We start from the raw sequence: 25,330 nt of genomic DNA on the forward strand, positions 1-25,330 counted from the left end.
TCATCAACTCTCTTTGCTGGGGGCAGACGAAGAACAGCCCGGAACCAGCTGCAGTGTCTCTGAAGTCCTATCATCTCTTTGTTCTGGAGCTTCACAAAAATGAGGTAAATGTCACCAGGCATCAGCTTAGAGACAGGCATGGAAGAGTTCTCCTTGGTTTGAAAGAAGCCACCACCCCCTGGGTAATTAGGCCAAGCTCTATTGCGTTAAAGATGCTGGTGAGGAGGAAAGGCAGTGAGCTGGAAGCTGTTAACAGCTACCTAGCTACCTAGAATCACAGAGAGATTGAATTACACAAAGAGCCTAACTGTCTGAGGAGAATTCAAAACAGCTATTTTTAGACATTACCAAAGGCTCCTGTAGGCTGTTAGAAATTCAAATAGCTTGAATTGGGTGCTTCTCAGAGTGAGTTTGGGATTTTCACTAGAAGAAGGGAGCATCACATCTCCTCCATACCAAGTACTGTGCTAGGTGCTTTCTAGACCTTATGTTACCTGTGGTCTCAGAAATTGTGAAAGGTTGGAACTGTCTCCACTTTAAAGATGAGGCACCTGAAGCTTAGAAAGGGTAAGTGATTTGGCCAAAAAATTCCCACAGTGAGTGAGCTGGGAGAACAGAGATAGAAACAAGGCATGCCTGTTTCCAAAATCTACATTGCTCTCAATATTTTCCTGCACAAAGAACTGGGTTTTGCTTTAGAGTAGAAGAGCAAACCAGTTCTCCACTGTCATGATACAGTAAGACAATTTTCTAACCTTCATACCCTTGGTCCTACATAGAAGAACTTAAAAGTCTGATATGAGTTATAAACTTCAGGCCTCCCAGACATGTATCCAAGGCCTAGCAAAGAAGAAAGTAGACATGGTCCATCCAGGAAAAACTGACTTTTCCTTGATCATCTGGGGCTCCTCTCACAAGAAGTGACTGGAACATAGTGTCCCAGAGCTGAAAGCACCAACACTGCACACATTTCTCTAATTCTTAAAGACTAAAACCGTAAAAATGGTCAGAAATATAACAATAGTACACAGAATCTACCATGTAAATCAAGCATCTATTTTTTCATAATATAAGCTTCCTGATGCCTTCACCCAGGTAGGGAGGGGAAGGTGGGAACAAGAGAAAAAAAGTGCAGAGCCTTGGGAGGGGCTAGTTTGCAGTCATCTGGGTTTTAGGCCAGGCTTAAGGATTGTCAGCACCACTCAAGGGCCCATAAGTAGAGTTCAGCTCCTTTTTGATGAACCTTGCAACCCAAATCTTGTGAGTATCCTTTGGTTAGATGAAATTTCTTATAATATCCTATCAAGCCCTAATATCCTCAAATCAATAGCATATCTCTTCACCTGGGAGGAGAACTATACTCATGGACACATTTAGCAAACTACTGTGAAAAATGTAATCTGACCAAGAGGGGAGTCTATTTTTTTTTTGGTTCTTGGTAACAAGGCAAAGAGTCCATAAGCAAGAGTCTGTGTCAAGACAGAGTAGCAGGGTGCCTTCAGACACTTGTTCTACACTCAAAAGATGCTCCCTTGGCTCCTGCAGACAGTCTCTGCAATCCTCTCTGCATACACACCATGGCTGAACCAATCCCACTGCGTGGCGAGCTCCTGACGATGGATGTTGTGCTTTACTCCTCACGGAGCCTCTCCATACCTCGTCCACATGGGACTCATCCAGTGTTTTGGTTCGATGAATGGTCCCAGTGGTCTCTCTGTATGCTGTGTTGCCAACTGAGAGCTCACCAAGAGTCTCAATTTGACACATTCTCAACCATCTGTCTCCTTTTCCAAGCCATCTCCCTCTAGTCTCAGCTACAGAACCCTTCAGGTTAAAATGGCTTAGATTTTTCTTTTAGGGTATCTAGCTGGAGGTGTCCAAGCTTCACATCTGTACAGGGATAATTCAGAACAACTATGGTGCACTTACAGAATCCAGGACTCCACTCTCACTAGCAAGGAATGTGTTCCTTTTCTTGGATATAATGAAAAAATGCTTTTCTCAGATGGTGCAAAACACCACCCAGGGTAGCTCTGCCACCACAGAGGTAGGCAGGTGAGTGCAGCAACATTCCTGCCAATCTGACAGGTTGCACCTAGCAAACCCCCAGTCTGCTCACTGTTACAAGGGCATCACATGCCTTTTGGAGTAAATCCCAGTGATATTTGTGTTAATGCTTCTATATTTCAGCTGATCAAAAAGTCTTTGATGGTTCATGGAAGTGTTATTATACTAGGTGATCACAATAGCATGTTCATATGTGTGTGTGTGTGTGTATGTGAGAGAGAGAGTGAGTCCAGGTTATCCAGACAACTTGTACATTAACCAAAAGGAGGACTGACCAATGTCTGGCTCTACTATTCTGGTTCTCTATCTCAGCTTCATTCACCAGAATATGTTAGTGGCGGCAGCTTTCCCCACTAAGTACCTCTAACTTAAAACACATCTCTTCAGATGGTCCAAGAGTCATCATTGAAATAACACAAACATTGGTGTGAAGGGGATCAGGTGTGATGACAATAAATATACACCAAGTTAAAGACTTGTCACACTAATAGCCAAACCAGAAACCCACTGTGTGGGCATCTCCAGACCTGATCTGAAGTGAGTAAAAGGAAGGAGCTGGTGCAGTCCATTTGCAGAAACAGGCCAGTTTGCAAATTGGCGGCATGCTTGACCCAGTTGCAAAGCTTGAACAGAGTTTCAAAAATAAGGGATTTCAAAGACAAAATTCACTAACAAGGAAACCAAGAATAAATTTTTATGAACAGTGAAATTTACATGGAAGAAGCCTTTATCTGCAAACAGATAGGTGTCAACTTTCTGCCAAGTCCACCAGGTGGGCAGGACTACATTCTGGGCAAGATCTGCCAAGGTCTAAGGTCTCATTATTCAAAGTGTGGTCTGAGGACCAGCAGTCTGGCATCACCTGGGAGCTCCTCAGAAATGCAGACTCTCACTGCACTTGTTGAATCAGAATTTGCTTTTTAACAAGATCTCCTGTGGGACTCTCAGGGACATTCAAATTTGGGAAACAATGGCCCAAAGGTTACACAGTAGCTACAATTTTCTGTTCTTGCTCCTGGACTTCCCAGGAGGGGTAAACCTCAGAAAGGTCAGCGACCCATCTTTCACCATTAGCTCTTTTCATAGGTATTAAGGTCATCTGGAATGAGACGGTGTGACCTTGGGCTGTCATGGGATAATTAATATTAGTAATCACCTGAAGAGGCTATAGTGACAATAGAAGTCAGGCCTATAATTGGCTTAGCATAGTGGCTGGCACACAGCAGATTCTTGGAGACAATCAAGGGACAATGTTCACAGAAGAGGAGCCAGCTCCTGTCCTTTGATTCATACCCTCATTTTCTGTTTGGAAATTGGAGGTTTTTCCCCCGACAAGACTCAGACAGAAACACAAGCCAAGATAAATTCTCTCCATGAAAACACCAAAGACCCTACAGTTGGTTTAAATCCTCTGCTGGTCACAAGCTATGGGACATTAAGACTCAGTTTCCTCATCTATAAAATGGGAATAAGTACAGTGTCCATTTCGAGGGTCATTATGAAGAATAGATGTGCTATCATATATGAGGCATTGGGAAGAAGACAAAGTGTTTGCTGCATTGTCACTGCTGTTGTCATTGGGATCATCATCATCTTCATGGTTAGAGACAATCTCCCTGAGAAAATCAGGAAGGATAGGCTGAGTTTGGGCATTAATGCAGTTTCAGAAGGAGGAAGGCTGGTGAGGCTGAGGGGAGCAGCTGGCACAGGAAGGAAGGGCAAATGTGAACATTTCAAGGAGCCAGACAAAGGCCTGTGGGAGGCGAGGCTGGGTGGGAGGCGAGGCTGGGACAGGATGGTAGTGTCCTTGCAGTGAAGAGGAGCCACGGACAGCGCAGGGCAGACATGCAGCGACCCCTCACACTGGGTGGGTTAGGGCCACGGCCCAGGGAGAAGCCACAGGGGAGGTGGGGTAGACTCACGTACACCTGCGGGCCGACTCCTGGGCCAGCTGTAGCCGGTAGACGGAGAGGCGGTTGGCGCTGCCGCACACGCTGCCCCGCTCGCCCTTGCACTCCATGTCGCACTCTGCCTCGCTCACGTTTGTCGCCTGGATCTTGTGGCCACAGTAGCATTCAGCGCCGAACTCCAGCCCGGCGTACAGGTAACCCCTGGGGGAGGCTGCTGTCAAGCAGGGCAGCTGCCACCTTGGAGACCCCAAGGCCAGGGAGACTCAACACGGAGACCTGGGGATGGGAGGGTTCTGGGGACCAGGAGATCCCAGGGGAAATGGGGAGACTGCTGATGGGAGCTGGGGGCAATGAGGAGATGCCAGGGGACCTACCCCATGTGGAGACCTAGCAGATAGGGGTCTTCAGAAGACAGGGAGGCCCCAAGGGAATGAGGTGATTTGGGGACAGCTCACAGGAAGACCCTGGAAGGGGGATGGAGAGCACCTTGGGGGGAACATTTACACTCAAGAAGCCCTGGTGGACACACATGCACCTGGGGCAGGGAGGTCTGGGTTGGGGATGACGAAACCTCGAGAGGAATTAAGGAGGCTGAGGAGTTAGGAAGCCCCGGGAGGGCAGTAGAGCTGGAAGGAACACAGAGAGGCTCTGAGGGAACAGGAGACCCCAGGGACCAGCCATTAGCCTTCATCTGCGCCTGGCCTCTTATGCCCCTCACACTCCTGCCCACATAGACACGCCATGCCCGTACTCACACACACCTGTCCACACCTCCACATGGGACGATTGCCACACACCTCCGCCCCAGATCCCTCTGTGATTCTCCCACCCTGCTCCACTCTCTTCCTCCTCCCTGTCTGGAAACACAAGACAGTTGTCTGGCCAGAGTCCACCCTCTTTATTCCAGAAAACATCACCCAGGAATAAGGCCTCTGTGTATCTTGAGAGGAGGCAGGAACTCTCGTATCCCTTGAGGGGAGGGCAAGAAATAAGCCCACATACCCACCCGGGGAAAAATTTCTTTCTCTGAAACAAAAAATCTAAGCACTGCAAGGTTTTTAACATTTTTTTTCTTCATAGTGATGGACTCCTTTCCTAAAAAGGACCCTTGGTGGATACCCCATTCTGTAAACAAATGAAAAGGGCATTGCTTGCTCTGGTTCAGGAGGCAGGAACCCCCCCCCCACACACACACACACTTTCCTCCATCTCTACTCCTAACCCTTTGCCCATGGTGGCCTCCGAGGCATCCTGCAGACCATGAAGTCTCCTCAGGGAGCAGCTTATGAAACACTGGTCATGCGAGGCATAACCAATGGGAACTGTCAGCTCATGTCTCATTCTGGATCATGCGGTGCTGGCTGGAGAGACAGACCCTCCCAGACTCAGGGCTCCACACATCCCAAGGGCGTGACGTCTGGTTCACCTGCTCACCCAGGCAGATGTAGTAAGAGCGGCTTAAACAAACTTAGCACCTTGTTGTCTGGCACCCCCAGCCAAATCCTGGGGCTGGATCAGCCTTCTCCCACTTAACTGTCTCAGACTCACTGTTTTTCTCGAGCCCTGCTCCTGGGATGTTCCTACAATGGGACCCAGTGACAGAAGCAACTTTCCTCAGGAAAAGGGCCCAGTGGGTGTTGTCAGTTCCAAAGCAAGAGGAAGCCTGTCCCCTGGAGGCAGAAAGGACAAAGTCTGAGGTGGAGAACTGAGGTTCAGGGAGACCCACCCAGAAGAGAGTTCAACAGCTGCAGCACCAGGGAAGGAATAGATATGCCAGGAAATCCCCCAGGGTGGGAGGTGTGGTGGTTTTTAAAATGTGTTTGCAAATTCTTGGATAGTCCTTTCTTTGAGAGACGGAGCTTAATTCACCTCCCCTTGAATGTGGACTGATTTAAGTGACTCCATTCGGTTTTTTTTTTTTTTTTTTGAGACAAAGTCTTACTATGTTGCCCTCAGTAGAGAGCCGTGGAGCTCACAGCAACCTCCAACTCTTGGGCTTAAGCGATTCCCTCGCCTGCTACAAGTAGGTGGGACTATAGGCGCCTGCTACAACACCCAGCTATCTGTTCATTGTAGTTGTCATTGTTGTTTAGCTGGCCCAGGCAAGGTTCGAACTAGCCAGTCTCTGTGTATGTTGTGGCGCCCTACCCAGTGAGCTACAGGTGCTGCCCTAGTGACTCCATTCTAATGAATAGAAGATGGTGAAAGAGACAGTGTGTGATTTCTAGTGCCACTCATGCAATGCCTTGCAGCTTCCTCCTTGCTCCGTCCTGTGAAGGGCTCTCTCTGCAATAAGCCAGCTGCCATGTTGTGAGGACATGCAATTACCTCCATGGGGAGGCCCATGTGGTGAGGACCTGAGGTCCCTAGCCAACAGTCTTGTAAGTGGCCTATCTTGGAGCAGAATTTTCCAGCCCTGGTCATGCCTTCAGCTGTCTATTGTCCCTGCTGATAGTGTGACTGTAGCCTCATAAGAGATACTTAGGCAGAATCACCTGACTCATCCTACTTCCAAATTTCTAATTCCTAACACTCAGAAACCATGTGAGATAATAAATGTTCACTGTTTTAAGATGCTAAATTTTGGGATAATTTGTTACATAGCAATGGATAATAGAGGAAGGGAAATGGAGACACCTTGGTATCCTCAAGGCTACCCATCTCTGACTACTGACTCTGGTATTCCTACTGTCACTGTTGCCAGAAGCATCTTTCAAAAATGAAAACAGATCATGCCTCTGGATGTGAAAACCGTAGTAGCAGTGTTCCAACTGAACCAGCAGCATCAGTATCACCTGGGAACTTGTTAGAAAAATGCAAATTCTTTTACCCCACTTCCCCAAACCTGTTGAATCAGAAATAGGGGTAGGGTACAGCAATCTGTTTCAAAAGATTCCTGGTGATTCTGATGATGAATACTTTCAGGAAACCTTGCCTTAGATGATTTGGTACCTCCCTTGACAGATAACTCCCCACCTCTTCATTCTCATATTCTACTGATACGATCTGAATGTGTCCCTTCAAAATTCAGCTCTTGAGACACCCCAAGGTGATTATATTAAGAAGTGAAGTTTTGGGGAGGTGATAAGTTCAGAGCCCTCATGAATGGATTAATGTCCTTAAAATGGAGGATTTGGGGAGCCCTTTTGCCTTCCACCTTGTGAGGATGCAGCCACAAGATGCTATCTTTGAAGGAGAGAGCCCTCACCAGATACCATATCTGCTGGCACCTTGATCTTGGACTTCCTAGCATCCAGAACTGTGCGCAACACGTTTCTGTTGTGTATGAATTTCCTGATCCAAGGCATTTTGTAATAGCAGCCTGAATGGACTGAGACACCCACCATCCTTCCCTCTGCCAGTTCTGCTGCAGTCATGGACACTTTGATCCTTGAACGTTCCAAGCTCATTCCCACCTTGAGGACTTTCTCCTTGCTGTTCTTCTGCCTGGAACACTCTTTCTCTGCTGTTCACATAATTGGTTCCTTCTTAACTTTCAGGTTGGAGCTCAAAGTCATCTTCCTGAGGAGCCTTCCCTGATCACCCTACCTCATATTACCCTACATGCCAGTTACTATCTGACAACCTTATTTTATATTTTTATAGCTCTTATCCATTTTTGAAGTCATCTTAATTTATTTGTTTATTTTTCTTGTATATTGCCTTTCTCCTTTTCTGCCTATCTCCATGAGGGCAAAGACCCTGTGGGTTTGTTCGTCTCCATATCCTGGGACAAAGCCTGGCATATGACAGATGTTTAATGAATATTTGTTGAATGAATGTAAACCACTCCCATAATTAATACTCTCTAGTGACTCCCACTTCCCTCATGGTCAAATCCATATGCTTTAGCTGACATCCAAGACCCTGTGTCACTGGGATTCGGCCACCTCTTCAGCTTCCCTGGTGCTCCCTTCAAATCCTCTGTGAATTCCACACACTGCCTTCCTGAGGACCCTGAGTATTTTAGGATGTTTCAGAAATCCTGGTCCTTGAGCATGCTGTTATTTCTGTCTTACTGTGACTACCTTGAAAACTCCTACTCATCCTTCAAAACCTAGATTGTGGTCTCACCTTTGTAACCCTTCCTGAACTTCCACGTGGAGCCCTTTAATTCTTCTACTTTCACAACTCCCCTGCACCGTGCACACCTGACCCAGCGCCTATCATGCTTGATATCTCCATACCCTGGCTTCCTCATCTGAGGAATGTGATTCATGACCTTCCTGCCTTGCAGGGGATCTTGTGATTTTTTAAGAGTTAACATTTGCAAAATGCTTAGAACAGAGCCTGGCACAGAGCAACAATTACTAAGCACATGCTGTGGCTATTCTACTGACCAAGCCTGTTCATGCCTCCATCTCCCCACATGGATGGGGAGCCCCTCTAAGGGCAGAATTGTGGCTGACTTATCTCTGCATCTTCAACATCTGGAATCAGGCGCAGCACACATGGGCAGCCAACAAATATTTGCTGAACCTAACTAAATAACATGGGTAGCGGTGACTCATTTGAGAAGTCTTTCCTGACATCCCAGGCAGATTAGAGGAATCTCTCCATTTCCAACTGTCTGTGATGATTGCATCTTAACTCTTATCTCACTGTATTGCCCTTACTATTTACTTGTTTGTCCCCACTTCTAGGACTGTGACCTCCCTGGGAGTAGAGCTTTGTGGAATCCACCTGTTTCCCCACCGTTTGACAAATAAATACATTAATGACTCCATGTCATCAAGGACTTGGAGTCCTTCTCAAGTTGGAGAGGGTCCTAGGCTCAAGACTTTAAAGGTGGGCTCCTTGGGCAGCTGATTATAAAGGAAACCATGTTTCCTAATCAGGGAGAGTGGGAGGAGTCCCTCTGTGACCACCCACTTGCTCCTTTCCGCCTGAGGCATGTAATAACTTGATGTTGGTAGAGCTTTTGACTAACAGAGCCAGCTGGCTGGAGTCTGGAGGTGATTGTTTTAGAAACCTCCTCATGAGCTACTATAAGAAGAAGGTACCCATAAGACAAGGGGAGGAGAAGGTCGGCACAGCCCCCTGATTCCCCAGGGTCCAGTCCCTGCTCACTAGTCTTTTCAGGAATCATCCACTCTTGCCAAATTAACTCCTCCCCCCAGCACATGTTCTAATCAAAAACATCATCTTCCTAGATTGGGAAACACTGTTCGAACAGGTGAGCGTTTCTCCCTGGGAGGAAAACAGGTGTTTCTATATTGAGAAACCATCAGATGCTCCCAACTTATCCTTCACATGGACATCTTACAAGCCTCACATTTACACTCTCACCTGTGCGCACACATACACCCAACTGTGCATTTCCAAGTTGTGTGAAATTCTTCACAATCTTGCACACTCTCAACACAGCATTACACGTTCAATGACGCTATCAGACACCTTCACCCACAAGCACAATTCTAGACCCTTGTACACATATTCACAGAGACTCCCGTGCACACACACAATTACTACTATTTAAAGATCAATATGTATCAGCATTAGCTTACAGACATAACCAGATGACCCAACACACTACAAACTCCCTCCTAGGTACAATCTCACATAAGTGCACAATCACAAACTCCCACAGACCACCTCCTGAACAGTCCTGTCCAGGTGCACACATCTCCTTGCAGTACCCTTTCCCTGTGGTCACATACTCACCCTTCAGCACACCCTCCCATGGCAAGGCCAAGAATACCACAGGCAGAAACCTAAGAAGGAAGGGTCCCAGATGAATGAGTCTGGGACACTGGGCCCTACCGTTCAGCACAGTTGTCCTGGCAACGGAAGATGGTCATCTTTTTGTAGTCGAAAAAGGACACACCTCGAAGGGCTCGACTCTGGGTGTCATCCAGGTAGCAGCCGATGTATTTGGCTTGGGGGAAAGAAAAAGTCAGATGTGGGAGGAAGATGAAGTTCAACAGGTCCCTACCCTGTTTTCCCGAAAATAAGACAGTGTCTTATTTTAAGGTGTGCTCCCAAAGACACGCTAGGTCTTATTTTCAGGGGACGTCTTATCTTTCCTGTAAGTAGGTCTTATTTTCGGGTAAACAGGGTAGTTATGTAGCCTTGTTTACCTTTGGTATCAATTCCTTCCTCTGGGTAGAAATAAGAGACTGAAAACTACATGCCCTGGCAGAGCCTGGTCTTACCAGGGTGATGTAAAGGCTGTGGATCCTAGAGGCCAACAGAGGGGAGGAAGGAACTCTTGTGTGGACAGCATTATAGCCAAGCTGTTGGGGTCTCCTGGTGATAACTGGGCACCTAGGAATCCAAGCCGTGGCCATTCCCTAAGCACTAAACAGAACTTCCCATTTCTTGCAAGATGAGACCCATATTAAGATAGCTATAAAGATAAAAAAAAAAAAAAAGATAGCTATAAAGAAAAGACTTAACCTTTTACAAAATGTTAACATTTCTACAAGCTCCCTAAAAGGATTTATTTTTCCTTAGAAAGCACCATGGACTTGGATATCTCGAGGTCTAGGTCCTCATTTCACTTCAGTTACTTCCTAGCAAGGGCCTAGTTAAGTTTAAGCCAGTTAATCTCTCAGAGGCCTAATTTTATTTGTAGTGAGGTTAAAAACACCAATCCGAGTAAGTTAAAATGGAATGATTTGTGTAAAGGTGTCTACCATAATGTCTTGCATATAATAGGCACCAAATTAACATGAGTAGAATAAGAAACTGGCCATTCACTGTGTTGTGAAAGTACTTTACAGTATGCCTCTACTATGGGCCAGAGTGAATGCCTCCATCCAATGGAAAAATGTAAATGATATAAAACCATTATCTAATTATAAACCACACACTTAGTTTTCTTAAAGTAGTAAACATTTTCCTGTACTTCATGGTAAATAATAACTCTTATGCACAAACATTATACTTTATAGTTTATGAAGTCTTTTCTTATATGTTCTTAAAATTATTATTACTATTTGGACATGCACTTTGGTAGGTGCTTTATACACACTGTCTCCTTGCAATGAGCCTATGAGAATATTATTCTCATTTTATGAAGAATAGGAAAAGGCCCAGAGAGGTCAAGTCACTCACGCAAGGTAACATGTGGAGTTAGAATTGGATTCAAGCTACCTGGCTCCAAAACTCATGTTTTGAACTGCCTGAGTCTTGAATCAAGGGATCTTCGCAATGCCCTGTGATAGGTGGAAAACACTGTGAGTCTCGTTTTTTTTCTTAAATGACCAAATAGAAAAGTAAAGTGGCCTCCCTGAGACTCACTGCTAACTAGTCACAGAACAAAGACTTAAATCAGTTCTATGGGATCCTCAAATCAGTAAGTGAAAGTTGGATGCAGGATCCAGCCCTTGGAATTAAATGGCTCTTATGGGGAATGAATGAGGAAAATGCTAAATGCCACTTGATCATTTCCCTGCCTAGCCTGCTGCCCCGCCCCTCTTACTTGTGGTGGAAAGCAGGATCAAGCTGAGGATGCAGGCTCATTACTGAGTGATTGTGCTCCCTCAACTCAGCTCTGCTAAATGCAGTATTTGTCAGCCCTGTTGGAGACATGCCTTGACCTGATTGCCTTGAATTTCTTTCATGAGGCAGAGGTGATTTGCTTGACTAAGAACAAACAGTCCATTGTTAAAGCAACATTGCCTCCCAGACTGCTCCAGGTGTTACATCAGACAGTAACAGATCTGGAGAAGTCTGAGTCTTGTCTTTGTGTTTGTTTGACAACCATGCCCCTCCTGTCACAGATGGAGTCATAGCCCCTAGGCTTGGGGTATGGATGCTGTTCATACCTGAGCTGGGAGAGAGTACTGTGTGGTCACATGGGTGGGGGCTTCATGCTAAACTTAGCTCAGTAGTTCCAAAGATGCATTGTAGGATAGGTGGGGAGAGAAAGAAAAAGGAGTTGGAGAGAAGGGAGGAAAGAGAAAGGGAGGGAGGAAAGGAGGAAGGAATGAAAGGGAAGGGAGGCAGAGGGAACAGAAAGAGAGTGGAGGAAAAGGTTGGTTATTTTGTTAGTATTAAATCTTTGTCATCAGAACAACAGATTGCATATATGTACATGTGTGAGAAAGAGAGAGAGGAGGAAAAACTACCACATATTAAGTACCTACTATGTACTGTCTACTATGGGCCATGTCTCATTTTTCTAAATTCAATCTTTACCAACTTCTTATCAACCCATTTTATGGATGAGGGAACTAATCACAGTGACTCTTACACTTGTCTACTCTAGAAGAAAAATCTTAAGTTTTGGTGTACAGTATATGTTCTGACTGGGAACTACTCATGTTACTTCTGTTTTTCCTCCTTTCAAAATGGAATTAGAAGCTATGTCATCTGCCCAAGTTCCTACAACTTGTGTCTCACTTCCAATTTAAGCCCAGATCTGTCTTCCAACCATTTCACACTTGGGAAAGTTTCACTTTCTTTTTTTTTTTTAATTTTTTAATTTCACTTTCTTTTTGTCCACAGGCTTCAGGATTACAAATAGCCATTCTGAGACCTGGAGGGGAGGAATGTCTGCGTCCCAGATACACTGGGCTTGGAGATGATTGTATGACTTTGGGTAGTCCCATCTCAGGGTGAGAGTAGATGCATATGGCCACAGATAGGACAGTGGATCATATTAGATACGATTTTTATCACACTAATGGGGGTGACAGTGCACAAGTGCATGTTTATACGCACACCCATTGTAAAGTGAAGGCGGGAACCACAATGGGTACTGTTTGTGCCTTCAAAGACCCCCTCTTCCTATTTTTCTATTAGCGGAACTTACCTGCCTGACTACACAGAGTACACTGACCCTGGCATGGTCAATTGTAATGTCCATCCCACCAGCCAGCAATTGCTTCAAGGAAGGACACATGAGCCCTTTGTTGAATTCTTATACATTTAAAGCTAGGAGAGGAAAGTCTGCCTCTCTGGGGTTATGGTGCTGGCATTCTGCAAGTGTAGAGCTAACAACAGCTCAACCTCAGGCATCGAGGCCAGTCTGCGGTGCAGGAGAGTGAGCATGAGATGGACACCAGCAGAGATGAAAGTTAGAAGAAGAAAGCCTCCACTCACTCCTTTTAAAAATCTGGCCCAGCAGGGCCCCTTCTGAAGTTTGATGACATGACATAATGCGTTTTCTTCTTTAGCTCAGGCTGCTTTGCAAGTTGGCTGCTTGCACTTACTATGCTGGTACCCAAGCTAAGAAACTTGCCTGAGTCCTCCCAGCAGTGAGGGTCTCAGACTAATGCAAGCTTGTACATTCAAAGGTGACTCTTCCCGTGTACCACACTGAGTCCAGGCTTGGGAAGAGGCATTTCCCTTCTCCCCAGAGAGAACTGCCCAGGAAGAGGATGAGCGAGGGAGGGTTGCTTGGGAGAAGAGCTGGGATCTGACCATAGGTCCTCCTTTCCCAAAGCCTTGGCTTTTAAAAATGATGTACTATCCCCTTTCTCATCCTCCTATCAGGCCAGCATCAGGCTGAGCTGTCCCACACAACAGGTGCTCAAAGACTTATTGAATGAACAAATGATCCTCTGATTCCTTATCTGTCAATAGGTAGGAGAGAAAGACTCAGAGTCCTTCACTGATGCTTTGGAGAACATGGGTGTGTTTGTTACACATCATGGCCTGACTAATGGGCTGAACTCCCTGGATCAGGATATAAATACTGAGTCAGTTTCCTGTCTGGGCAATATCTGGTGATTCCTTCCCCACTGACCTTCAGCACAGGCTGCATCCGACATGACTACTAATTCTGTCCTTGGAGTTTTACCTCCCTGCTGAGCTCATCAGCGTGGTTACTGGTCCTCCAGCCTCTTCCTCAGGGGCCCACCTTCCAATCTGCTACAGTGGCAGACTCTCTCAGAGATGGGAGGTCAGGTATGTAAAACAAGGCCACAATCACAGGGGGATTAAGGGGGTGGGGTGGGATTAATGGCCAAGTTCATACAATCTATCAGCTCGTCTCTGCAGTGATCCAAAGACTGCTGAAATGGCAAAGTCACCCCGGCTAGGCTATTTATCTCAAGCATCTCTGGCTTCTAAAAAAAGAAAACCTCTCCTGGTGGTGTTTTATTTTCCTTCTCTATTTACTTGTTTTTCTTTTGCTCCAAGTAATTTTTCCATAAAATTATGCTCTCTCTGATAAAGGTTAGTAGCTACTCATGTACCAATGTGTAGGCCTCTTATTTACTGTCTGTGAACAGATTCAGGAATAGGAGGCCTCACAGTCTGCTGGAATGAACCTGGCCTGAATTCCAATCCTGAGTGTGATGCTATAATGGCCTCATAATATTTATTCAAGGGCAGCATCTGTGGCTCAAAGGAGTAAGGCGCCGGCCCCATATACTGGATGTGGTGGTTCAAACTCAGTCCTGGTCAAAAACTGCAAAAAAAAAAAAATAGATAAAATAAAATAAGAATATTTATTCAAGCTCTTGAAGGTACAATTCTCCTACCTGAAAAGTCGGAACAAAAATTCAACTAAGTGTGTTATGAGGCCGAGATGGTTGGATTGCTTGAGCTCATGAGTTCAAGAGCAATCTGATCAAGAATGAGAACCCATCTATAAAAAAAAAAATAGCTGGATGTTGTGGAGGGCACCTGTAGTCCCAGCTACTCAGGAGGCTAAGGCAAGTGAATCACTTGAGCCCAGGACTTTGAGATTGCTATGAGCTATGACATCATGGCACTCTAAAACAAAGTAAACAAAGTAAAACTCTGTCTCAAAAAAAAAATGACAGTAACTATTAAGTGACCTATTATTATGAGCTAGAAAATGTGATAAGCATTTTACATATATCATTTGATTCAAATAATATATGAAAAGCCAGTAGAACAGTGGCTGGTGTGAAGAAGTGGTAATAGGGCGGCGCCTGCAGCTCAAAGGAGTAGGGTGCCAGTCCCATAGTGGATTCAAACCCGGCCCTGGCCAAAAACTGCAAAAAAAAAAGAAGTGGTAATAATTAGTAGTTATGGTAACAGTAGGCTGGGTACAGTGGCTCACACTTGTAATCCTAACACTCTGGAAGGCCCAGGTGGGTGAATTGTCTGAGCTCAGGAGTTCAAGATCAGACTGAGCAAAGCGAGACCCTGTATCTACTAAAAATAGAAAAATTAGTCAGGTGTTATGGTGGGCGCCTGTGGTTCCAGCTACTCTGGAGGCTGAGGCGGGAGGATTGCTTGAGCCCAGGAGTTTGAGGTTGCTGTGAGGTTGCTATGACACCATGACACTTTACCCAGGGCAACTGAGTGAGACCCTATTTCAACAAGAAAAAAAATAGTAGTGACAGTAATATTTTATTCCCATAATAAATGTTGTTGCTATTGTATATATCAACTGTGCCATAAGGAATTCATATTCTATCGAGGGACTTGGACAAGCACAGACAATTGCTATTCATGTAAGGGTCATGATAGGAACATGGAAGAGGAGCAATGTAGTCAGTCCTAGAGTGGTATAAGGACAACTTCCTGGAGACGAGCAAAGCTGAGCCATAGAGGAACAGTAGGGCTAACCATGTGGAGGCACTCCAGGCAGAGGGACAGTCATCCATTCATTTATCCAGTCATTCACCCATTCAATAAGTGAGCATTGAGCTCCATCTTTGTGGCAGGCACCGTCTTTCATGCTAATGGAACATAGACAAACAGGACAGGAAACCACCCTGCCCTTCTGGAGTGGAGTCTAGTAGAGGAGACAGATGATAAAGAGGGAAGCAAACACATTAACAAGATACTTTCAGATAGAGATAAGTGCCATGACTAAAACGAAGCTGAGGAATGTGGGGCCTCAGGTAGGGCCATGTGAGTTAGGGTACTCTGGGAAGCCCTCTATGGAAAGGTGAGGTTTAGATTGAAGACTCGAAGGAAAAGAAGAAGACAGAAAGAACTAGAGGGAGAGCATCCAAGACAAATACAGAGATCTTGAGGTAGGAAGGGGGTTAGTGAGTTCCAAGAACATCAAGAAGGATAATGGAGCAAAGTGAATGATGGAAGCAAGGTGGGTGGGGCAGGAATGTTACCAGATGCAGTGGGAGAGGCAGGGCATGGGAGGAATCTGAAAAGGGTCCTAAGTGTGTTGAGGACCATATTCTAAGCTGCAGGCTTTTGGACTTGGGCTTTCAAAGCCCAGATGGAGTTTGAAGTGGCTACAGCAAGACAGGGTTTGATGAGAGGGAAAAGTGTAGAGACAAGCCATATCACGATTTCTCCATCCATACAGCACCTCACACCTCTCCTGTGCCTGCAAGATGGGCTCTGCGCCTGTAGCTCAGTGGTTAGGGCACACTGTGTGTGCCAGTCACACACACCAGGGCTGGCAGGTTTGAAACTGGCTCAGGCCTGCTAAACAACAATGACATCATCAACAAAAAAATAGCTGGGCGTCGTGGCAGGCGCCTGTAGTCCCAGCTACTTGGGAGGCTGAGGCAAAAGAATTGCTTAAGCCCAAAAGTTTGAGGTTGCTGTGAACTGTGGCACCATGGCAGTCTACCAAGGGTGACATAGTGAGACTCTGTCTCAAAGAAAAAAAAAAAGATGGGCTCCCTTCCCCAGGCAGCTTCCTGAGCACCCCTAAGCACCTACTCTGTGCCAGGCATTGCATTAGGTGCATTCAGGACTGTTGCCTCATTAAACTCCCAGGAACAGCCTGCAAGTGACGAATTGTTATCCCCATTTTACAAATTTCAAAGCTGAGGTGTGAGAAGATGAAGCCGTTTGCCTGGGCTGTGTGGCACAGCCGGATTATGAATCTAAGTCCCCCTGATCCATTCTTCCCAACCTTCTCCTTCGCTTCTCTGGGAACACTGGGTTCTTGAAGAAGTAGAAAGGTAGGGTCTTCTGGATGGTTCCAGAGGGAGGTGAGATGGTACGGGAATGTGATTTGGGATAAGTTTTCTCTCCTCCTTACTCCCCTCCATTGGTAGAAGTGGTTTTCTGTGAGTTGAGCAAAAAGGTTAATAAGATTTTTTCCTCTGCCTTAATTGGTGGTTTATTTTCCCAAATCATCTGGCCCAAATTTCCAAAATGTCTACTGTGTTAATCTCATAAATTGCAGGGGCTGTGGGTTCCTTCCAACATGCTGGTCAGATGGGCAGGTGCCAGTGGACTCCAGGAGACGGGCTGAGCCATACATTTGGGCCAGATGGACCTGATTTGAACTTCAGCCCTGTCACCGACCAGCTGTGCCACCTTGTGCAAGTGTCTTCACTTCTTCAAGCCTCAGTTTCCATGTCTGTTAACTGGGCATAGGATCATAGAGGCCTTTTTCAATCTCAAGAATGATAGGAAAAAATCAAATTAAAGTAAAATCCTTTTCAACTATAAAAGGCTGAGAAAATGCAATAAAATATGTCTAAGGGTAGTGATGTCCTTTGAGAACTATCACCAAGGGATCTGGCATGGTGGATGGAAAGGCAGTTAGGTGGAACAGCAGCTCTTCCAAGTAGTAGCTATGTAATCTTGAGCTCTTGGTGCTCAGTTTCCTCATCTTTAAAATGGGAATAACAGGCTTGGCGCCCGTAGCTCAGCGGTTAGGGGACCAGCCACATACACAGGGGCTGATGGGTTTGAACCTGCCCTGGGCCTGCTAAACAACAATGACAACTACAACAAAAAAAAGTCAGGTGTTTTGGTGGGTGCCTGTAGTCCCAGTTACTTGGGAGACTGAGGCAGGAGAATTGCTTAAGCCCAGAGGTTAAGCAATTTGAGGTTGCTGTGAGCTGTGATAATACAGCACTCTACCCAGGGCGACATGGGGAGACTCTATCTCTCTGTCTCAATAAATAAATAGATAAATAAATAAACAGGAATAACACCTATCAAACAGTATGTGTTATTTAACAGTACCTGGAGCATAGTAAGTACCGGATAAATGCTAGCTGTTTTTAATTTTTGTGTATATTTACCAAGGATTGATAAAGGCTGCAGAGGAAGGTCAGACTTTGACCTCTGGGAGACATGGGGTTCAAATCCAGACTTGCCTGTACAAGCTGTGTGACCGTGGGCAAGCTATTTAATCTCTCCAAGCTTTAGTTTTCTCCCCTGTGCAGTGGTGATAAAAAGGAAACCTAATGTGTGCCTATAGCAATAATTCTGATGGCTGTTTCCTAGTAAATGGTGAAAACTGACAGCTGCTATTATTATCCCCTCCCTTCTCTGAGCCTCCTCTGTATTCAGATGCTCCCTGCTCCTACCTTTTTCTTCCTCCTTCTCTCGGACGACCCTTCCCTTGAGGGCACGGCTCCAGGTTCCTCCATAGTCGCCCAGCTTTGCTCTCTCGTTGCCATCCTTGCCCTTGAACCAGGGTCCATACCTGCGGGCGATGCTTGAGGCTTCTCCTGCATCTCGGAAGCCTCTGCCCAGATGCATGTCACCCAAGAAGGGCAGCTCTGCACCCTCGGCTGGGCCCCCTGCAGCAGCAGGATTGGCCTGATCCTGGGAGACTGCAGGCTGACCCACGAAGCCAGAGTGAAGGAAGACGAGGCTCCCGGCTGTCAGGTAGAGTGCCAGGAAGGTAAAGAAGCGCACGGGTTTCCGGCGGAAGTACCGCTGGAATTTGAACCAGAGCTTGGCCATAGCGGGATCATTCCGGACTAGCTCACAGGGGTGTGGCTGAGGAGCTTAGGGGAGATAGAGGGGCTTAGTCTCCCAAGCTTCCCTTAGTGATAGAACCCCTGGAGGTCCTCAGTCTTATTCCCTCTGCAAAGGTGACTGTCAAGGCCAGAGTCCAGCAAGTCCCGTTTTTGGCTGAGGTCAAATGAAAAATGGATAGGGCTCACCAGCCCTCCCAAAGTCAAAATGAACTTCTTTGGACCAAAAAATGGGTTTTGAGGCTCATGACACCCAGGAGTTGGTCCCATTTTCCTACATCTTGCTCTTCATTTCAGAGAGTCCCAAAAGAACTTTGAAAATAGCAATTGATGGACAATTCCAAGGATCACAAACAACTGTGGTTCACGTCTCACCCTTTCTTGGGTCCTCAGGTATGTCGGAGCTAGATTATTTCACTGAGGGCCTTATTTCTGGCCTCTTCCCCACCTGTGGACCAAGCTCAGCATGCCTGCCTTGTGGGAATAGAAGCTGGAGGGCCTCCATCCAGTCAAGCTTCAGGGCTCAGGGCTGCCACCTGCAAAACAGTACAGACACAGGCATCAGAAGCGCCCTCACCAAAGCACAGGACTCAGAGGGGTCCTCAGTGTCCTCATGGTGGGTACAGGGACCCAGAGAAGGGAGGAAAGCCCCAATGGTGCAAAGCCCTTTAAGAGCAGTACTAGTTACAAGTCCAGGCCTGAGTTTTCTAGGACACTGCCTCTTCCTTTAAACCAAACTGGGAGTTTGGAGGCTTACAACATATTGGGCCCTAGTGTGGGGATAAACTGTATCCCAAGGGTCTCATGGATGGTTTACCATGCTCCATACTTTCTGTAGTTTGTCAGATATACACTGCTTTGTATGTTACCTTAAGTCCAAAAAGTATTTAAGTACTTGTTGAGTGAACTGCCTGTTAGACCTGGCTGACTCTGAACCAGATCAAATTTATTCATTTTTTTCCCCCAACAAATATTTAGTAAAACTGAGTATGCACCAGTTGCTGTCCTAGGTGCTGGAGATAAAGTCTCAAGCCAGGGAGAAAAAAATCCCTTCTCTCCAAGGGCTCTCTCCTATAGATTTGAGAAATCAAATCCATACCTCTTCTCCTCTCTTCAAGGAAGAAAGGGGAAAGGAAGAGAAATAGGGTTATTTAGCAGTACATTCTTCATTCACTTTATTTACTGCCAAGCCCATATGTGTGTCATCTCATTTATTCTTCCCAACATTCCTCTATTTCCCCATTTTACAGATGAGGAAATTGAGGTAACACAGCTGGTTTTGTGTTCTCTGGGGACTCTCTGAAGTGAGGTCCAAATCCAAAGCTGCAACTCTGAACTCTTTGTCTCTTCCCCACATAGTCTGGACATTGCTTGAGAATTCAGTCCCCAAATCAGCAGTCTGTCTTCCCTGCTTCCCAGTTACAGGCCGTGGCTCAGTGTATCTCTCTGAGTATGGTCTAAGGAATGGTTGATTCAGAATCCCCTGCAGCCTGGTACATGTGAAGATTCCTGAGTGCTAGTGCTTCAGCCAGAATATATGGTTGAAGAGGAAACTTACAGAAGTCACAAGGTACTCTCAGATAACACTAATAAGCACAGAGGGTTGAGGACCATTGCTTTATTAGTAAACGATTAAGACCATTAGTCAAGGGGAAAAATAGAACGTAAATTAGAAAACAGGAAGAAAACTCCAGTTGGGCATTTTTTTTTTCCTATTACTACCAGCAGGGGCCCTATGATAATCTTCACCAGTGTCTGCATTGTCATACAACAGAAGATTGAATGATAACAGCCCCTCTGATTTAGACAGCCTCATGAGCTCTTAACTTGGGTTGAGGTAAAGTCAGCTATCCATTTATTCAGGAACTAAGTACTGAGCACTAGCTACTCTCCTAGGCACTTGGGATAAATAAGTGAACAAAGAGACAAAAATCTATGCCCTGTGGAGTCACATTATGTATCCATTCACCCTCCCATCTGTCATCCATCAATCCATCTACCCATTCATTCATTAAGCCATTCATCCATATGCCTTTACTCTATTCATTAACCCATTCATCCATCAATTCATTCATCTGTCTATCCATCTGAACTGTAACACCGGTCCACTCATCCAATTCTTCACCCATCCAGCCATCTACCCATTCTTCCATTCATTTAAAAACACAGGCTGAAGAGAAAGTACCCAATTTACTCAGCCCTACTATGAGACTAATTTAGGGTTTTCACATGAAAGCTATAACCCAGTTACAACCTAAGAATGGGGGAAGGGGGAAAGGGAGGGGAGGGAGGGGGGAGGTAGGTAGAGGGAAGGGGATTGGTGGGATTACACCAGCGGTGCATCTTATAAGGGTATATGTGAAACTTGGTAAACAGTCTGTGAAGCTAGTGAATGATGCCCCATGATCATATCAATGTACACAGCTATGATTCAATAAAAAAAAAAAGAAAAAAAATAAAAACATAGGCTGATTGCCTACTATGTGTGTGCTTGGGATGCAGAAATAAATAATTCAGGGTCTCCGCTTTCAGAGAATTCAGAGTCAACTGAGGGAGAAAGCAATTTAAACAATCACTACATTAGATAGACAATGATAAATCCCAAAGTAGATGTATGTACAAGATACAGAGTAGCAATCAATATTAATAGTTAATGTTTATTGAGCACTTCATGTGTGCCAAGCTTTGTTTTACACACCTACATACTCCTATTTAAGCCTCATAACAATTCCAGGAGGGAGACCTGTAACTATTTTGCAGAGAATTTAAGTAGTATGTTCAGGGTCACACAGCTGGGAGGTGGCAGATGGGTTGTGTACCCAAGACCACCTGACTTCAAAGCCTTTTTTTTAAACCATGTACCTATTCTGGTCTTGAATTTCTTTGAGGATTTTGTGACAACAGACGTATGCCCAGAAAAAAGCCCTTGTACATAAGCTTCTAAATTTTGGCTTAAAATGTCAGGGGGATTATAGACCCTGGGGTGAGAAGCTGTGGAAGGTGGGAGCCCAGGGAAGTGAGGGTCTGCAATCTGGGAGGATCACATAGGGCCTCGTCAGGGAGAGGTTTCTGAGCTGGCAGATCTTGCAAGAGTAGTCAAAGGTCTTACAAGAGGGTGTCAAAGTTCTCTGGGTGAAGGAACAAGAGAAGAACAGTGCCAGGAGGAAGAGCCTGCCAAGCTCAGAAGTCCAGGCTGTGTTCTGACTGTGTACATGGGAGTCCATTGAAGTTTCACATGCCAACACTTTAGAAAGACCAGTCTTTTGGCAGCTTGAAAACCTCTGGGCAGTGGGCAGTGCTCCTGGACTATTCCATATAGATCATGCATGTGCCAGGTGTTTCTGCAGCTAAGCTGAGATGAGAAGAAGCCAGTGGCCCTCATGGGATGGGCAGAGTGACACCAGCCTTTCTGGAGGGATATAGGAAAGAACACAGGCCCTGGGGGCAAACCGACCTGGGTTCAAATCCTGCCTCTCCTGCCCACCAGCACGCAACTCGGGTAAGATCCCTCTTCTCATCAAGACTCTTGACTCCCTTCTCAAAAACATATATTGTTGGGAGGATTGAATTAAAAATCGTAAGAAGAATGTCTCACACATAGGAGATGTGGTCTGACTGCCATTCTCCACCCCTGGGGGGAACATGCAAGCAAACTTTAAAGCCATTTGCCACACCAGCACATTCGCTGCTGTGGAGACAGAGAAGATTTCAGTACCGTGTTCCCTGTGGCTTTTTGCCTCTCAGAGGATATTTCTGGGTCTAGTCCTTTTTTGTTGTTCCCTCCTTGTTCTTTTATATTTCAACACATCTTTTCTCTAAGTGGGTGCCAAATGGGCTTTAAGAGGATAATGAGCTCATTAGAGGCTGGCGGGGAACAGAAAGGGACTGAGACATTTGGTGGTGTGGGAAATGAAAGGGGCCCAGAGCGTTCGGGGGAAGTACGGGGGGAGGCTGTACCCATCTACTGGACTCTCAGAGCTCCTGCTCCCTCTGGGGAGGAAAGGTGATGATGTGAGTCATCCATTCTATACTGCCAGTGCTAGGAAGCTGGTGGGGGTCTCATCTGGAGGAGGAGACCCTGGGGTCTCCACTTAATCCAGCATCTGGTGGATTAAGAAACACTGGTGGAGGAAATGAATAAAAGGAGTAGGGGACTGACCCTCCCCCAGAGCTTAAACCTACAACCATGGCTTCACACTGTGGCCAAAGCACTCTGGGGACAGCCTCAAAGAACCATGACCTCACGTCTCTGCAGAGGCTGCATCTGCAGTTACTCAGCGCTGGGTGGTTCTGGGGTTCAGGGAGTCCTGCTGAGCCATAGTTCCATGTTCTCAAAGGAACCCCAAAGACTCATCTGCCTCCCACATCCATCTGCCATTATTTCCCTCTTGTCTCTGTCTCTCCAAGTCTATCTCTCATTGTCTCTTTTCCTGCTTTCTCTCTCTAAACAGAAATTCTGCCCCCAAGCCAATGGGAAAATGAAACTAACTGCCATTTATTGAGCACCTACTATATGCCAGGTGCTGTGTTTAAAGGTTTTAAAAACATTGTTTCATATACTCCTCCCTCCGGGCAACCTGGGAGGCAGGTGTGATGTTTTTTTCCAATCCACAGACTGCATATCTACAGCCCTGGCTTGCCTTCAGCAAGCCCCCTCATCTCTGTCTCTATTTGCTCATAAGATGTTGGGAATCAACTGTATAAATATCCTCTGCTGTTCGAGACCCAGGTAGGGGCCTTCACCTTGGTGAGCGACAGTCTTCTCTGCACAGAGTGAGTCATCCATATATAAAATGCCCCTCCCTGAGCCGTGGGGAGAATTTGATGAGACAATGCACAGGGCCGAGTTAATACTTGCTAGGATCTGGCTAGCATGGCTTCATTTCACATGAGACCCCTCTGAGCCTCAGTTTCCTCATCTGTTGAATGTGGCAGATAATCCCACTGTCTCCCTCCCAGGCCTAGCATTAAGTTTCCACAGAGAGGAGGCTAAGGGGTCCGCTTTTGCAGTAGTGGCAGCATTTGGTGACTGCAGTTTGAGTTTCTGCCTATTTTTAGCAACAGAATGGACCTCTGGCATCTAGCTGCCAAATGAAAGATGGGCGGGTAGAGCTGCCCAGGAGGGGGAAGGGAGACAAGAGGCACAACCTGCCCTGGGCTCTCCTCTCTGGGAGTGAAAGATGCTCCCACTTCTAGGTTCTGGGAAGGGGTCAGGACAGAAGCTCATGAGGCTGAGAAGGTGGCCGGCCCTCTCTCCACTGCCCTGAGAATCTGACTTGAGGGCAGAGGCAGCTTCTGGGGACTGAACAAGCCCAGGGACCAGCTGACCACCTTGACTACCCAAGCTTTGCCAAGCAATAAATGCTGAGAAACCAGGTTTGTGAAGGTCTGGGTGGGAGAACCTTCTGGAAAGTATCCGAGAAATGGAGGAGACCAGGCCAGAGACAAAATTTTAGTCTTTTCCTAGTAATAAAAATCTCAGCAATCACTGCTGTTTGCTGAGCACCTCCCACGTGCCAGGCATTGCGTTAGGCACTTCATTGATGTTGTACCTTGGAATCCTCACTAGAATCCTTTGGGGCCATTCATTAACTTCTCAGTACGTCAGTTTCCCCACTCAGAGAATGGGGGTATCAAAGTGTTTATCTCAGGGTTGGTTGCTGTGAAAACTAAATGAGTTACCACATGCAAGTGTTTAATATTACATTAACATATTAACATATATAAGGTATAAGCGTTCCATCTTATTATAATCATTTATAGAGAATACTTGTGTTTTTGCCTGTCCAGAGCCCCCTTTTGGGGGCATAAAGATCCCATTTTCATTTATGAAATTCTCCCTTATAAATTCTCAGCTTGTGTGGCTCAGGTAGAAAGGATTTTCCTCACCAGTTGCCACCAGTGCCCTTATACTTCTCCCCTGATATACGAGTGTTAGGTGAATATGGACCTAAGAGTGAAGTCACTAGGCCTTTCTGTCTGAACATCTTATGACTATCCTAAGAAATGCTGATTTGTTTTCCAAAGTGGTGGTAGTCAGAACTTCTCCCAGCAGTGTTTGAGCATTCCTATTGCTCCAAATGCACACCAATAGGTAATGTTGTTGTTGGCCCTTTTCTTTTCTGCCATTTTGGCATATCTATAACAGTTGCTGTATGTGCTCCACCCACAGAGTTAAATTTCCAATGCTCCTATCTCTGTTTGCTGGGGGGCTTTCCCCAACACCTTAAATGGTTTCTATGCCTGTGTGCTTGGAAGGCTGGGCATTCTAGAAAATTAATGTCTGGAAGTATCCATTCTCAGCCTTTTGGCTAAGATCAAGTGTAACATTTGGAAGCAGTCTCAACGACTGATGGCAGTTTGGGTATAAATGCTCCAGCTCCTTCACCTCTCAGCTAAAATAACTCTGAGGTGAGTGTTTATCCAGGCTCCCTGAGTTTCCCTGGTAGGACTTAGCCTCAATCACTCTCTGCAATAGCTGATTAAATGCACACTTTTTATTGGTTTCTTCCCTTCTCTGTCTTACTTCCCCTCTCAGGGAAGCCCGGGAGTCATTGTGTTCTAAATCTCCTAAATAAACTACTTACCAATGATATTGATTCCTTGGACTAGATTTTGGTTTATTCAAACTTTCCCTTATCATTAGACACGTAAAATATTTCCAGTTTTCCTCCCTAATAAGTAGGCAATGCTATGATAAACATCCTGTATGGAGATCTTTGTACAGATTCCTAGAAGGCAAAATAGCACCTTTCAGCAATAATGAGGCACAGGTGTGAATAT

The 25,330-nt window shown here is 45.8% G+C and overlaps 1 protein-coding gene across 6 annotated transcripts in view; it reads right to left on the reverse strand.

Moving 5' to 3' along the window:
- WSCD2 (WSC domain containing 2) overlaps window positions 1–25,330 on the reverse strand; it is a 126,332-nt gene that overhangs the window by 42,122 nt on the left and 58,880 nt on the right. For 5 of the 6 annotated variants that reach the window (XM_053588904.1, XM_053588900.1, XM_053588902.1 and 2 more), the window contains 3 exons: window positions 18,152–19,083; window positions 9,741–9,855; window positions 3,994–4,178 (listed from right to left, as the gene is read on the reverse strand). In XM_053588904.1, coding sequence (XP_053444879.1) covers window positions 3,994–4,178; window positions 9,741–9,855; window positions 18,152–18,533 — 682 coding nt within the window. In that variant the 5' untranslated portion in view covers window positions 18,534–19,083. The remainder of the gene's footprint in view (window positions 1–3,993; window positions 4,179–9,740; window positions 9,856–18,151; window positions 19,084–25,330) is intronic. The other variant, XM_053588905.1, reaches the window with a different exon arrangement.

This window comes from Nycticebus coucang, chromosome 4, assembly GCF_027406575.1.
Source record: "Nycticebus coucang isolate mNycCou1 chromosome 4, mNycCou1.pri, whole genome shotgun sequence".
Classification (NCBI taxonomy): domain Eukaryota; kingdom Metazoa; phylum Chordata; class Mammalia; order Primates; family Lorisidae; genus Nycticebus; species Nycticebus coucang.